The sequence below is a fragment of the Ambystoma mexicanum genome, chromosome 10 (genome assembly GCF_040938575.1).
Source record: "Ambystoma mexicanum isolate Mex_15411 chromosome 10, UKY_AmexF1_1, whole genome shotgun sequence".
Taxonomy (NCBI): Eukaryota; Metazoa; Chordata; class Amphibia; order Caudata; family Ambystomatidae; genus Ambystoma; species Ambystoma mexicanum.
In genome coordinates this window covers 65,548,692-65,563,010 of record NC_090932.1, presented here as the reverse complement: position 1 = coordinate 65,563,010, position 14,319 = coordinate 65,548,692, and the positions used below count along the sequence as shown (strand labels likewise).

Here is a 14,319-nt window from a genome sequence, read left to right as displayed (position 1 = left end):
GCACCCCAACGGGGAATGAGACTAAGAGAACAGGCTGCAAGAGTTAGTTGTTTTTTATGTAAAATTGGCATCCAGAAAACTCTGCTGCCTGAGAGCGCTATGGCAAACATTACAATTACATGAACTTATCAAGGCAAAAATCGTCATTGGTGACATCATCATATAAGGGACTACACAGACACAGGATTGGATAAAAATGAAGTAACATATGTAGCTGTAGGTGCTGCTCCCTCCGGATTGGCTGTTTGATTGGCGGGAGGGTGAGCGTCATGAGGTCCATCTGCCTGTGTCCGGGCGGGGTGAGGGTCAGGCACTGTGAAGCAGGATGGCCACTAAGTAAGCTAACATGAGATACTACCATTAAACATGCACTAAATAATAGTCACTACTGCTCCTTTGAGCAAATCATCATAAACCTATAAATTGCATACATATAATCACTGCATCACTCATTGGGACTTATATGGGGTACCAGGCTTAGGGGTCTTGGCCAGTGTGATAACATTGATCGTGAGGCGGGTCTGAGCGCATCAAAGAAACTAGGGGGCATGCTGACATTTGTTAGTTCTCGGGTGCAATATACTGTGACAGAGGTCTGATTTTAGTTGGGGGCACACTGGGGTGGGCTTCATGGCAGAGTTGCGTCTCTGGTACATCAAGAGAATACCTTGCAGGGACACAGGGTTACACTGGCAGTAATTTTCCAACAGCGGGGGTAAGAGGGCACAGGCAGGTTTGTGGAGATGGATAAGCTACAAGGCATGGTTCAGGCCGGTTCACACATGGGACAGTGATCTCAGAGGAAGGGCGAGATGTTACATTTGTTTTGTTGCAATTACCTCCGGCTCAAGCATGAGAATGGAGCTGAGAAGCTTTCAGGCACAGTGAGAAAAGGTGGGGACCATGAGCGCGATGTGCGCGGCGCTGCTTAGGGGAGAGAAGCCTTTTCGTATATATCGCAGTGAGGCCTAGTCCAAAGATGGAGAAGAGCGTGCACAAAATGGATGCCAAGTGTCTCTCACAACAGCCCCACCTACGCCAATCCCAGCATAAGGCCGACATTAGCATAAGGGCAATGGAAGCGTCCCCCACCATTGGACGAGCAAGTGGTTCCATGCTGTGCTGAATGTATGAGTGGGTCCAAACGACCCCTCACTCCCACACAATACCTACAGCAGAGGTGCAGCGAGTGTTGAGAGTAGACCCAGGACTGACCCTTGGGGAACACCAACAGTAAGGAGAGTGATTGCAGAGGTAAGTAGAGGTACGGGTGTTCTAGGATACCTGTACATGTCTGGAGGCGAGATATGAAGCAGATCAAGCAAGGGCTTTGTCCCTGATGCCTAGAAGATATAATATATATCATGAGCAAGGAAGTAAGGAGGGCAAACTGGTAACTTGAAAGCTAAAAGCTCGGGCTAATAAGAGGATGGCGGGAGTAATGCGAACCGCTAGCGGGTGCTATGTCTCCACCGAATGTGAGAAGCGCAAGATCTTCGATGTATTGAGAGAAGATCAGAATGGTTGATGATGTCGAAGGCAGCAGAGAGGCTGAGAAGAATAAGAATAGGTGAACGGTTAGCATGAAGAGATGTAGTTGTTGACATTGAAGAGAGCAGAGTCAGCTGACTCAGTACAGAGCAGAGGTCCAAGGCCAGGTGGAACAGGATCCTGTAGGTTCTGTGTGTCAACAAACTCAGTGTCGATTTAAAACTTTGTGCTCTAGGTTGTTAGGATTGTGTGGTAGAAGGGAGACAGGATGAAAGAGGGCAGTATAATAAGATTTAGGTCCTCCTCGAATCGCCTAATGAATGCCTTAGATGGTTGTGTTGTGCCCATGTACACGTGTCTCTATAGATGCCCCAATTGGGGTAAAGGTCAGGTTGAGATCTCCTGCTAGCACTATCTCTCCAGATGCAAACCCAATTAGCTCCCTTACAACTGTGCAGCAGAATTCATTTTGGCCTGAGTTCGGCACGTAGACCGATTGTGAGGAGCGCGCCACTAAATCATCCTTTACCAAAGAGATACCTGCCTCCCTTATTGGATTTGGTCTTGACAACTTGGAATTGTACCTGATTATTTACTAGGATACCCATCCCCTTGCTCTTGGTCTTTGCGCAGGAGAATAATTGGTGTGGGAAATCTTTTGTGCTGAGCCTGCGTGTCTTTACCCAATAGGTGTGTTTCTTGTAGGCATGCTACATCCATCTGTAGTCAGGTAAGCTCTAGAAAAAGCCTGCCTCTCTTCTGTGTCAGGACTTTGAACGACAGTTGCGCACAAGGACTACCTTTAATCTCACTGTAACTGTGTTATCCTGCTCCCCCTTTGCTCTCTTCATTCGCAATCTGATCCCTTCCCCGCCTCATCGCGCCTTGAAGCACTTGTGCATAGGCACGTTATAAATGCCATATCATAGCATATCATACTTGTGTTGTGGTTGTGGACATAACCCCCTACTTGCGCCCTTCTGGCCCAGATTCCTCTCCCATCTCTGCCACCTAGAAACAAAGGCAAGAAATGCACGAGTGCCACCCTCCTCCATATTCAGAAACACTTTGTCATCGGGTAGAGTGATGGCCCCCAATCTGATGCCTTTGGGGGAGGTATGCTGCCTCATCTGTCAGTGGCCTCATGCATTATTGCCCCCAGCTGGCTTCTGGAAAATGTGAGTGTCATGGCTGTGAACCCTACTATCCTCCAAACTCAGACAGGCCTCGCAGTCTTTTGCGTGAGGGAATTCTGGACCAGTGCCTGTCGCTTGCCTCACTCTGTTCACCTCCTAGTTGCAATCCCAGTATCTGGGCAGCCTCATCAAGGGACGTACATCTTGTTTCCTGATCATTCCAAGTGAAAACCAGCCCGAATTGAATGTCCATCTGTATCTGATTATTTCCTTCTGCAGCTTACCTGTGACCTGTTGAAAGGCCTGTCTCTTCTGCAAGGTGAGAGCCGTGATGTCCTGGAATATAAGCAGGGATAGACCTTGAAAAGTTATGGTGCCCAACTTCCTGGAGGCACGTAGGATTTCCTCCTTCAGCCCATATGAGTGGAATTTCATAATGATGTCTCTTGGCTGGGCCCTTCGGGCTCTCCTCAGAGTGCCCACTCAATGTACTTGGTCCAATATTATACCCCCGTGGCCAGCTCTGGGACTATGGCTTGAAAGACTCATTGCACCCACCTGTGGATGTCCTTCCACTCCCTCAGGAGCACCTCAGATGAAGAGATTCCCCTGATGAGGTCTATTTTCCAGGTCCTCTATGGTCGTCTTGTTTGGGGCTTGCAAGCTCTCCATGGAGGTGAAGGACGTCTTGCTGCAGCGAATGTAGTGATGTTAAGGTCACCCGCACCCGTGCAGCCACTTCATGGTGTTTACAATTAGATGCTAACTAATGCGCAGTTGTCACACTCCGCTGCTGGGCAGCGCAAGCTGCTGGTTAAATAACAATGAGTTCTAAACCCTGTTCAGTTCCATGATTGTGTTGATGTCAAGGTGCCAATGTAGGTTCACTCACTGCACCTCTCAAGTGAGTGCGGAGCCTTGAAAATCCATCCAGTGCCGAGGCAGGTAGGGGCACTATAGGTGGGTAATGGAGGGAGCCCGTCATGGCCTTTGTGTTCACTGCACCTCGCTTTCACTTGGGGAGAGGTACTGACGTTGCCTGCTTGTATTAATGAAGATCACTCATCTCTACTGCTGCAATTGCTTACCCCGGAGCGGTTAGGGTGGGGGTTTCATATGTTGAAGCATTTCCTGGAGTACACTGTGTATCCTGTGCTCTAATATACTGAGGGTGTCCTTCTACTGGCTGCATCACTCTACTTGGGGCAGAATGAATGCAGACTGCATCTGGGCACCAATGACTGCAGTGACCCATTCTGCTTCTTGAGGGCTGATAGAGATTGTCGAGGAATTGCCTGAGCCCATTCTCTCCATGGCCTCAGCTTGTGGGAGCATAGCAGAGGTTGTGAGGGCATCCTCTGCCCTTTGCTCCAGGTGGTAGCACCTCCCCCGGGCTCCCTGCAGGTTATCTCTGCCGCAACTCTGCTATGTTATGTGTAACTCCGGTGCTCTCAGAGGGTTAAGCATAGTGGGGGGACAGCTCTGCTGCACTAACGAGCCGGATCACTCGAATATGGATGGTGCACCATCAGGCCTACCTCTTCAGTGTGCTTCACCGGCCTGCGGTGTTCCCGGTGCCAGCTGCCCTCGCTGTCGCCACAGAGCAGGGATCTTTGTGCACTTGAAGGATGCTGGGAAGCTGTTTTTCTGTAGTCATGCTGCAGCCCACGGAATGCCCGCTGTCTCTCTCAGCCTGCAGCTGCGGAGCAGCTCGCCTCGTTGTACCTTAGCCATGCCCCCTTACTGCTACTTTGACTGTACTGCCATATTCTGATATTGGGGTTGGGGGAGGAAAAACCTCTGGCACTTGGCTGGAGTACTGCTCACCATATTACCACCAGTGAAGGGAGGATTTACCGTGGGCAGAATTACCACCCATAGTAAATGCTTCCAAGGCCCAAAAGACTACTGGGGGACTTACCAAAATGGGTAGTAGTGATGGTATTCGAGTCTGGTGGTATTTCATAGGGAAAATTGCCAAAGTATTACAACAGCTATAAGTCATCTGCTGCATTCATAAATATGCAATTACATTAACAGGGATCCACGTGAGGCACGACAGATTTAATATATCATTTCAAGTTGATTGGTTATGTCAGATATATTTATTTAGGCTGCAATAATCCAGCTTTAACAGCAGGTACAATGAGCCACAATGTAAGCACAAGACGGAGTCCAATTTATTTTTTGCTCTTCTGTGCTGCAGTCCTTAAAATAGGTTTCGATATGTTTGTCTGTAAAAAGAAAAGAGACCAGGCATTAACTGTTGCTAATTGTGCCCCAAATTCTCGGGCAATGTTTCGAGAAAATTGGACGGGAATCACAAAGATCTGTAAACATATTTGAGACATGTGGGATTCAATGAGATCATGCATCAATTTGCTTGCACTGTGATAGAATGGATGGTGAAACACTCAAAATATCAGACTCTATCCCTGTCTTTCAAAACAAGGTAGGTGGGCAGCTGATATTTCCCAATTCCATTCCTAGACTTTACCATCATAACTATTAATTGTTTTGCATTTTGGTTATATTTCCTGTGTCATCCAGCATTTCCGCTAGGCCTAAGCCTTAGGCCAGCAAGAGCTACCCAATGGAGAGCCACAGATACATTACAGAGACTTTTCCTCATCATTCACTGTGAACAAAAGAATCTGGGTGTCAAAAAAGCTAAGAAAGAGGCCAGTGTAATCACAATTTCTCCAGCGGCAAAACTTGCTCAGTATCAGTCTTTGACATCATCACTTATTTAAAGAGCAGACCAGCCTTTGAAGTGCTCATTTGAAGTGCTGGCTTGCTCATCTGAGATACAGCGCCCAAGTGCCTGCAGGTCCAAAGAGCAAAAGTTCAGTCATGATAGGGCAGAAGAGGACCCAAGGCCCTGACCATGCTCCCCTTATCGTACACCTACCTGTGGCTTCTTTGCACTCTTGTCATGTACACCTCACTCTGTTTCTCTCTTACTTGTATCCCTCACGCTAGCCTTCCAATGCTGTTGCCTACTTCATGCCAATACTACTCCCGCTTCTCCTACCCTGTGTCATCCTATCTGCATCCTATGCATAACCCATAAGACATACTCTACTCATCATCTATGAAGCACCAACGTCATCTATCCCTCTTTATTTACCCTCCTAATTAATCTCTCTCCCACACCTCTCTCCTTACCCTATGAAACACCCAATCAATTTGTAACAAAATCTCTCTTCTTTCTGACTATTTTGAATCCGACGATATGATATGATAGTTTATTTATATAGTGCCTATACACAATGGGCCTCATTACAAGCATGGCAGTCCGGGAACTACTTACCGGTAAGCATGCCGGTACCGTAGTTCCCGGACCGCCATACTAGGAACTCTGCTTGTGGGTGCCGTCTCACCCGTCAGGTTTTTCCTGCCGGGTGTAACGGCATCCGCGAGCAGAGCACGTCAGATGCACCGGCACAACTCTGTTAAATGCCACATACTTTGATGTTTTAATCCTGTCAAGTATATTAGGTTGGCTAACTTGACAATATCAGACATTGGCCCTATCAAAAGAAGGGGAAGGAGGATTTAGGAGTGGGGAAGGGTTTAGGTGTACTAACGCGGGGGACTACCACGTTCTCTGAACATGGTCATCCCTAATCCCATAAGGGGGATCCTTCCCCATGTGATCCTTCCTAGCTGCACCACCCCCAGGGGTAATATTGTACTGTGGGCACACTGCCCTGGCCCCATGGTAAAGGTCTCCCTCTAAGGGAGAAGGGACGGCATCCTCAGGTTCATCACAAGCACCACAAGGCCCCTATTGTCACAATTACTGTTCAATATTTACATCAATCCTTTACTGTCTATCTTTCCTAAATATTATATATATTATCATTTCTATGCAGTCAACACCCAAGTCTATGTTAAAACCAACCTTTAAATATGTAACATGGTGCCTGGATGAAATGGAATGTTAGGTGCTCCACAATGGACTCCAATTAAACCCACACAAGACTCTTTTTTCGGGGCCCAGACATTCGATAAAAAGCCCTACTCATTTGCCTGCCTCTCCTATTATTTCTGTTCTTTCTGCGAAATCTACAAAGAAAACCCATAAACCTTTAAATATACTGGCAGGACGATCTAAATGTACCACTTCAGATGGGAGATATTTTTAAGGACTCCTTTTACAAACTCAGGCTACTTTGCAGAATTCTTCACTTTCTTCCAAAAGGAAACATTCCACTGTTGTTGGGTCCTTAAAGGTAGATTATGTCAATGTCTTCTATGTTTGCATTCCTGATTACAAACTACAAAACGTTCAGCAAGTCCAGAACACAGCGGTCCACCTAGTTCGTGGCCTATCTAAATGAGATCCTGTCACCTTTGCTGGACAATCTATGTACTGTTTAATGGTTAATTGCAGGGTTTCTTTTGAGATTCTTGGTCTAGTTTGTAAGTGCTTGCATGGTCTGGCTCCAAACTGTATGGAAGATAATATTGCTCTTTATAGTCCCTTAAGATTGTCATGGTAGGAACATCGTTTGCTGCTGCATATCCAAAGTTCAGATTTCAATCCATCGGGGGAATGCAGGCTTTCAGTGGTTGTTCCACAAATTTTGAACAACTTACCTGTGACCATTTGCAAGACTGAATCCTATCTTCCCTTTCGGACAGCATTAAACTCCCACTTGCAACCTGTCCCCTTTCTGCCCCGCCACATCTGAACACCCAGATGCAGTTCACTCTGCCCGGATCACCCATAAAAAATTCAAATTCCAATTGGACTGGGAGGATAGCTCAGGGGCAATGCATGAGTTTTGGAAGCAGGACCGTATGTGGCAGTACAGGTTTGAATCCCGGTCCCGTGCTTAGGAACTGGCTTCTGATATTAAGCGCATTATAAAAGAACAATAATAAATAATATTTTAAATTATAACTATGCAATATGGCACGCATATGGATGGGATATAAGTGCATGCAGCGTTTGAGTCACCACACATGGGGGGCATGTTATAATCATGGCAGCTGAACTGCTCTTTGAACACCTCTGGCCCTGTTTGGCTACATTACTTTACCCAGGCTCAAAGTGATTCATGTCTTGAGAAACGAATCTGCAGAGAAAATATGGCAGTACAATACTTCAAGAGGTAATGCTTGTGTATGTCTACACAAGTGCATGCAGCCCCTACGTAGTCCTGTCACATTGGGGGCACATTTAAACATGGTGTCCACCCAATTCCAGCTTGCATGTGACTTCAGCTGAGGCACTTCAGAAGTGACTCTCATGAAATGGCAACAACAGACCAGAAATACCCTGTTACTCTATGCCATGGTCAGTCAAGATGGCTCTCATCCACCCTTAAATCAGGATCCTTCTGCTTCTCTTATGTCTTTCTCTTAGTCACATTCAAAAGGAGAATTGTACACGTATTAATGAAGACAGCCTACACTGCTGGTAATACAGGGCAGCCTGTGGAGCAAGTACATTGACACTTCAAATAAAAGTAAGGCTTGACTGACACTGGCAATGTGCCTCTATGCAGAAATACTTGTGTTGCGTTTCAGAAAACACAAAGCATCTCTCAAATTCTCGACGGCCACACAGGATTGAAAAGGCAATTTTGTCAGTCCACAAAGATGATTAACTCATGTTCTACATTGAATTCTGTACTGTCATAGCCCTGATGAAAGTTGGGAATTTGTTATCTAGCTGAAACTGGTTGACATATGTCAGGCCTGCACCCTTGGGATCTGGGCAACATTATTCATGGGCTGAAGGCACACTTGTATCTAACACACATCACCATGACTCACAGGCCCATCACATACGTTCGCTGGCCACAGTGAAGGGTCATCCATGTTTGGCTGCATGGACACAATTGGTGAGATCTGGGAGGCAGCATAAGCATGGGACAGGAAGTGGACTACATGTCCCTTCACTACCTGGACAGACGGACTTCAGCCAGTCTATTTAAAAACCTGCACACACAAGGAGGCACGCTGAGTGTTATTATTCCCATGCGCGCCTTACCTGGTATCCAGACCGGGTCGTCTTCTCCGCTCCGCCGTCTCGCTTCATCTCGGCTGCCACTCGCGCTTTTTCCACTGCTTCGTGAAAAACTTTGTCTTGCCTGTAAGAAAGAAAAGAAAACCATAAACTGCGTACCCGATCGCTCATTCTTGAGCCGCACAGGCCACGCTCGCATTTCGGGTATGTTTCAGCCTGACCCTTGCGCCGCGCTTGGAACGCTGCGCTCCCTGACCCTCGCACTCAAAGACACTGACCAGATCAGGACCTTTCGAGGATCAGAGCGCTCATCCACACGACTGTCAGCACGAATCTGATCCTGAAATGACAAGAAAAAGGACGTTAGAACATTCTGCAGAGGCAGAGAGCAGGTACGCTACCTCGGTCGTCCAGTGAATAAACTGGATAGCTGAACACGCTCAACTCGCCAAGCAGCACCAGTGAATAAACTAGGTGTTACAGACATGTGATCAAGACAGAAGGAAGAGAGACAAGCCAGCCAGATGTGTCCATGCTACTTCCAGGGCCTCCAGTGCCAACAACTGGATTGAGTAGCTTTATCAACACCCTCCACACACTTCAGGCACCCAGTGTAAGGGTCAGGGTCCTGCAGGGAAGATTCTCTGGGAACAGGAAGGTGGTGCACAAGGTTGGGGGAGTTTTGCCTGTAGGAGATAGGGGAAACATAATTGGAGGGCGTGAGAGTGTTTACATGAGAAGATTATTTTTCCTTAACAGGTATTTCATCAGGAGACTGGAATTCCATTTCCAAGATGGTGGAAACTTCTCTAGGCGCTGATTGGTTGGAGGCGTAAGAAAGGCAGAGTGGAATGTTCTTAGGAATTCTAAACTGCCTTTCATTATAGACTTGAGTGGAGCAGATCACAGTTTACAAGAGCTCCAGACTAAGACTGAGAAAAACTGTGAAAAAGGAAGAAAACTAGTAAAAAACAAAACCCTTCAAGAAAAGTTAACCTAAGTGCATTTTATTTCTTAGTACCTTTAAGTTAACTCGTCCTCAGGGAAGGTAAGATTAGTTAAACGTTGTATATAGTAGGCATCATTTTGGTTAATTTTAATATTACTTTTAAATGTGTGCTTGTGCAGATAACTATTAAGAAGCAGGTAACTCAGACAAAAGATGAGTGCGGATGCTGTTACATGTTTCTTATTTTGCATTTTAGTATAACGCGCTTGGCCAAGTCAAGGGACTAAAGGAAAGAACCTCATATTGTGCAGAGGTGTAGTGACGTCACACTTAGGGTATCCTAGCAAGGTCACCTCAAGCAACGTGATTTCGGAATCTTAAGTGCGACAAAGTGGTATATCTCAACAAACGCAAAACTAACGCTCCATACGCAGCAAACGTAAGTGCAGTGACGTGAAGTAAGAAGAGGCAAAGTGAAGATTGCGCTGTATCTCATAGAAAGAAACGAAAGCCAGACGAGAATGCAGAACATATTGGGCCTCATTACACGGATGGCGGTAAGGATTTACCGGTACCGGTAAAATACCGGTACCGGTAAATCCTTACCGCCTTACTGCGAGGTCCCTTTGCGGGTTGGGGGATTTAACGCCTGCTTTTTGCAGGCGTTAAAAACCAACCCGCAAAGGGACCCAGGGAGCTAATTACGGTACCGCAAGGCTATAATTCCAAGAAGTATGTGTACGTGAATGTAATGTATAAGGATGTATACACAAATATATTATTTAATTAAACACACCACGTGCAAGATAACTACATAGGAAAACGGTACAAACCCTCCCCTGTGGGAAAGTACAGAGACCATACAAGTGAAGAGAGAATGCATCACTCTGGAGAAGAATGTAGAGGTGACGGGCAACTATACAAGTTAAGAGAGAATGCATCTCTCTGGAGGAGAATGTAGAGGTGACAGGCAACGATACAAGTGAAGAGAGAATGCATCACTCTGGAGGAGAATGTAGAGGTGACGGGCAACTATACAAGTTAAGAGAGAATGCATCTCTCTGGAGGAGAATGTAGAGGTGACAGGCAACGATACAAGTGAAGAGAGAATGCATCACTCTGGAGGAGAATGTAGAGTTGACAGGCAATTTAAATGACCACAATGATTTTTAAAAGGATATCTCTTGAGGAAAACAGTGCACAATTGACCTAACTAGTCTCTAGGGCCAAATTGGAAAAGGAGGCAGTTACACGTCAATAATACCTTCTTGGCAGTTTGCCAATGGCAAACTGGGCAGTTCACTGGTGTTCGTATGGTTCAAAGCGGCTTGAGTGCAGAGGTTTTGTTTTTCTAGATGGGGAGCGGTGTGGAGCAGAGTCAAAAGGGAGCTCAATGTGGTTTAAAGATGATGCTTGATGAAGAGCGGATCGTGAGGGCCACTAGTGTCTGTTCAATGGTTGGTTCAACTACCAAGACAGGGACGTTTTTATGGGAGGGCAAAAGGGTCACTTGCCCAGGGCCCCCACCTTGGAGGGGGCCCCGCAACCCACCTTGGAGGGGGCCCCGCAAGGCTGCCTGATCTAAAGAAGTAAGATTCCTTTGTTCACCAGACTTAAATAGCACACACAAGGATATTGTATTGCATGGTGCTGAGGCTCTAAACCTATTGCCTGTCTGTTTTGGAAAGTACATTTTATCTCAGTCAATTCATCATGTAATGCTTTCTGTGTTCACTGTGGTATATGTAGTTTGTGTGTTCCTTGCAGCACACTCCTGTAGCATTATTTCCTTTCTGTGGGAATTATGTTGATCATGTGCAATAGCCACATTAGAAATGCATACTGGTAAATTGAGTGCCACAATGGTTCAGAAGTTAGCTCAGTATGTTAAGCACTCATTGCAGTGATATGTGTTACTATGCAAGATTAGAATAGCACATTCCTGTAAGGTTGCCTGAGCCTTTCCTATGTCTGAAGTTTATAAACCTGGCTGCATATGTACCTGGTCTTGCAGCACAACAGGTGCTATAATCATCAATATACCTGCACCAGATAGGGGTTGCTATAAAAACAAACATGTCATCCTTATGGCGAAGGTCTAGAAATTGGTGTGCTCAGATGGGGTGTTGTAAAACCTAGGCAATCGCCCCCAACGATGAGCATAAACTGTTAGTCCAAGAGATGAATAAGTATCATAATTGGGAACCAAAGCATTCATGCTTGTATCCTGGCTTTGCCAGCAGACAATGCAGTGATCCTATCAATCATCTTATATCTCGTACATTAATGTACTGTCTTCTGTGAAGTTTGCCTCCCTGCCTGCTGGTGGCATCGTTTAGCCCATTACTTGATCTTTCTTCTTATGTAGGCCATTTGAGTGGAAGGGGTGGTAGACAGAAGGGATTTCATTCTCAGGGTATAACATTCAAAACAGCCTCACTCATGGTTTCACTGGCTATAGTGTTGCTTCCACTATATTAGTGAGCATTGATATAATGCACACCACAGGAACTTGTTCCTTTGATCTCTAATGGCAACACTATTTGAAAACTATGTTCCACTTAAAATCTCAGTCTGTCTGGATACAGCCACCTTCCTGGTAGCTTCTAATCTACATCCACTATCCATGCTATGGTATGTGTAGCTTTCTCCTTCCTACAATTGGTCTGCTCTATCCATGCTTGAGCACGTTTGCATTCTGTGAGGCTGCAAATGTGAGATCTCTGTCTATTCTGGGTTACATGTACCTTTTACATACAGTCCTGCATTAACACTACAGTCTGCATACCTTCCTGGATTCTATTGATATAAAGTTTCCTGTATCCATGCTAGAACAGAAGTAACCTCTTCCTAGACTGATAAACAAGTAGCATTTGAAGGGCAACATTATCAGTCTGATTAGAGCAAGAATGAAGAGGCTAAGGGGACTTAAAGGGAGTAAGCATCCTTATTTTTAATGCTGTGAGGCAGCATATCAACTTATGGGTTGCGATTGTGGCGGGGAGGGGGGCATCTCAGATATTCTTGATCACTTAATTCCTTTGGTTTGGTGGCGGGGGGCCCCAAAGAAGTCTGTGGCCAGGGCCCCAAAAGCGCTTAAGATGGCCCTGTACCAAGATGCTGGTGACTAAATGTGCTGGTCTATGGGATCCGTCCGATGAAGCACTTGAGTATCAGGTCTCTCAAATCTAGCAGGTGGCCAGTGGGAATTCATAGAGTTGGTTAATGGATGCTTCTTATCTAGGCATGTTGTTAGATGTTAGAAGTGTCCTAAGGTACTGTTCCTTCATTTTAGTAATTGTAGGTTTCCCAAGTTAAGATGGAGGAGCAGGGGGATGTTTAATTGGCTGGGAGAACAATGGTCAGAAGTGTCTTGGTAAGGATACAGAATTCTATAACTGCCTTTCATCCCTTGTGAGTTCATGGCGGGTTGTATAATATTAATAAAGCACTGAACTAGAGATTCCATGAAGACCAGTTGAACAGAGAAGATAACAGCTGTTAACACAAGTCGAATAATAAGAAGGCCACAGGTGGGAGCGCAGCATTTAGAGAGGTGTGTTTACTGAAGTTTTTAAAAGCTGACAAGGTAGCAGAGAATGCTGCATGAAATGAAGGTGGTTATTTTTACTTTCAGGAGAAAAGAAACTGTAAAGTCAGTAATTTTATGACTGCGAAAGGTGCTGAAACTATATATTTAACTAGCAACTCCGGATAAGCAGCTCATTCAGGCAGCGGCGTGGCGCACATAGCAGCTGATCTGAGCTTCACCCAGTCACGGATTCAAAAAGAGTCACTGAGTCAGGGCGCAGATCATTTGAATGCATTTACCATGAGGCAAGTCTGTGCTGGAGAGAAAGAGAGTCAGCAGGGGGGACGTGCAACGCGCGTAAACACAAAGAAGGGACCACATTTAAGTACGACAATCCGAAAATAGAAAACAGAGCAAACGTGGGCCCGCATGTGCATTAGTGGATCATTCACCAAAAAGCAAATAAAGATAAGTGAGCCCTCCTACTCGGCACAGTGCTTTCAGACAAGGACAAAGTATTGGCCTCTATATGAGAAAAGCGGCAGCATGCTGAGGAGCAATTTAGTCGTTTTAATTAAAGGAGGAAAGATTCAATAAAGACTTTGATGTAAAATAGTTTTCTGATATAGGAAATAGTTCAGTTAGGGATTGTTAGTATAGATAAAGTGTTTACTTTTGGAGAATAATCTTAAAGTCAAGGAAGAGAGCAAGCTACGTTTTTCAAATAACTCTACACCTCTCAGCTAAAAGCAGAGGTAACACAGGTAATGAGAACACACATACTTAATGAAGTAATTAAAACCAAAGTTCACAGAATAAGATAGAAGCTAGCCTTGTATCGTTATTCTTTCACTGCAGATGCCAGCATCCAGAGGCCAGGAGTAAGGAGTGTCTGTAGTTTGATATTTTATCCGCTACCCCTTTCCCTTTCTGTTGTATAATATCCTTGACAAAGGACAGGAAGCGTGTTGACTCTTTGATGTCTCTTTATTCAACAGCAGACATCTTCAGGGTATTTAACTGCACACACAAATAATAATGGGTGGACAACAGGCCCTTTAACATGTGGCTGGCTTGTGCCACGAAGTTCTGCCCTTGCTTAGGCTCTGGGGCCTAATATTTATGAGGAGCGCTCAGGCCGCGTCTCCTCACGTCCCTTCCTCACTCCGTGTGTACGCCGGAGCCGGGGGGCGGGGCTTCTGCCCACAGACGAGATCTCGCGAGAGCT

General features: G+C 45.7%; 1 protein-coding gene across 4 annotated transcripts in view; it reads right to left on the bottom strand.

The window, feature by feature from the left end:
* Positions 1 to 4,727: 4,727 nt before the first annotated feature.
* LOC138491152 (uncharacterized) overlaps positions 4,728 to 14,319 on the bottom strand; it is a 648,478-nt gene continuing 638,886 nt past the window's right edge. For all 4 annotated transcript variants that reach the window (XM_069617509.1, XM_069617512.1, XM_069617510.1 and 1 more), the window contains 3 exons: positions 8,889 to 8,950; positions 8,635 to 8,734; positions 4,728 to 4,861 (listed from right to left, as the gene is read on the bottom strand). In XM_069617509.1, the coding sequence (XP_069473610.1) occupies positions 4,808 to 4,861; positions 8,635 to 8,734; positions 8,889 to 8,950 (216 nt within the window). In that variant the 3' untranslated portion in view covers positions 4,728 to 4,807. The remainder of the gene's footprint in view (positions 4,862 to 8,634; positions 8,735 to 8,888; positions 8,951 to 14,319) is intronic.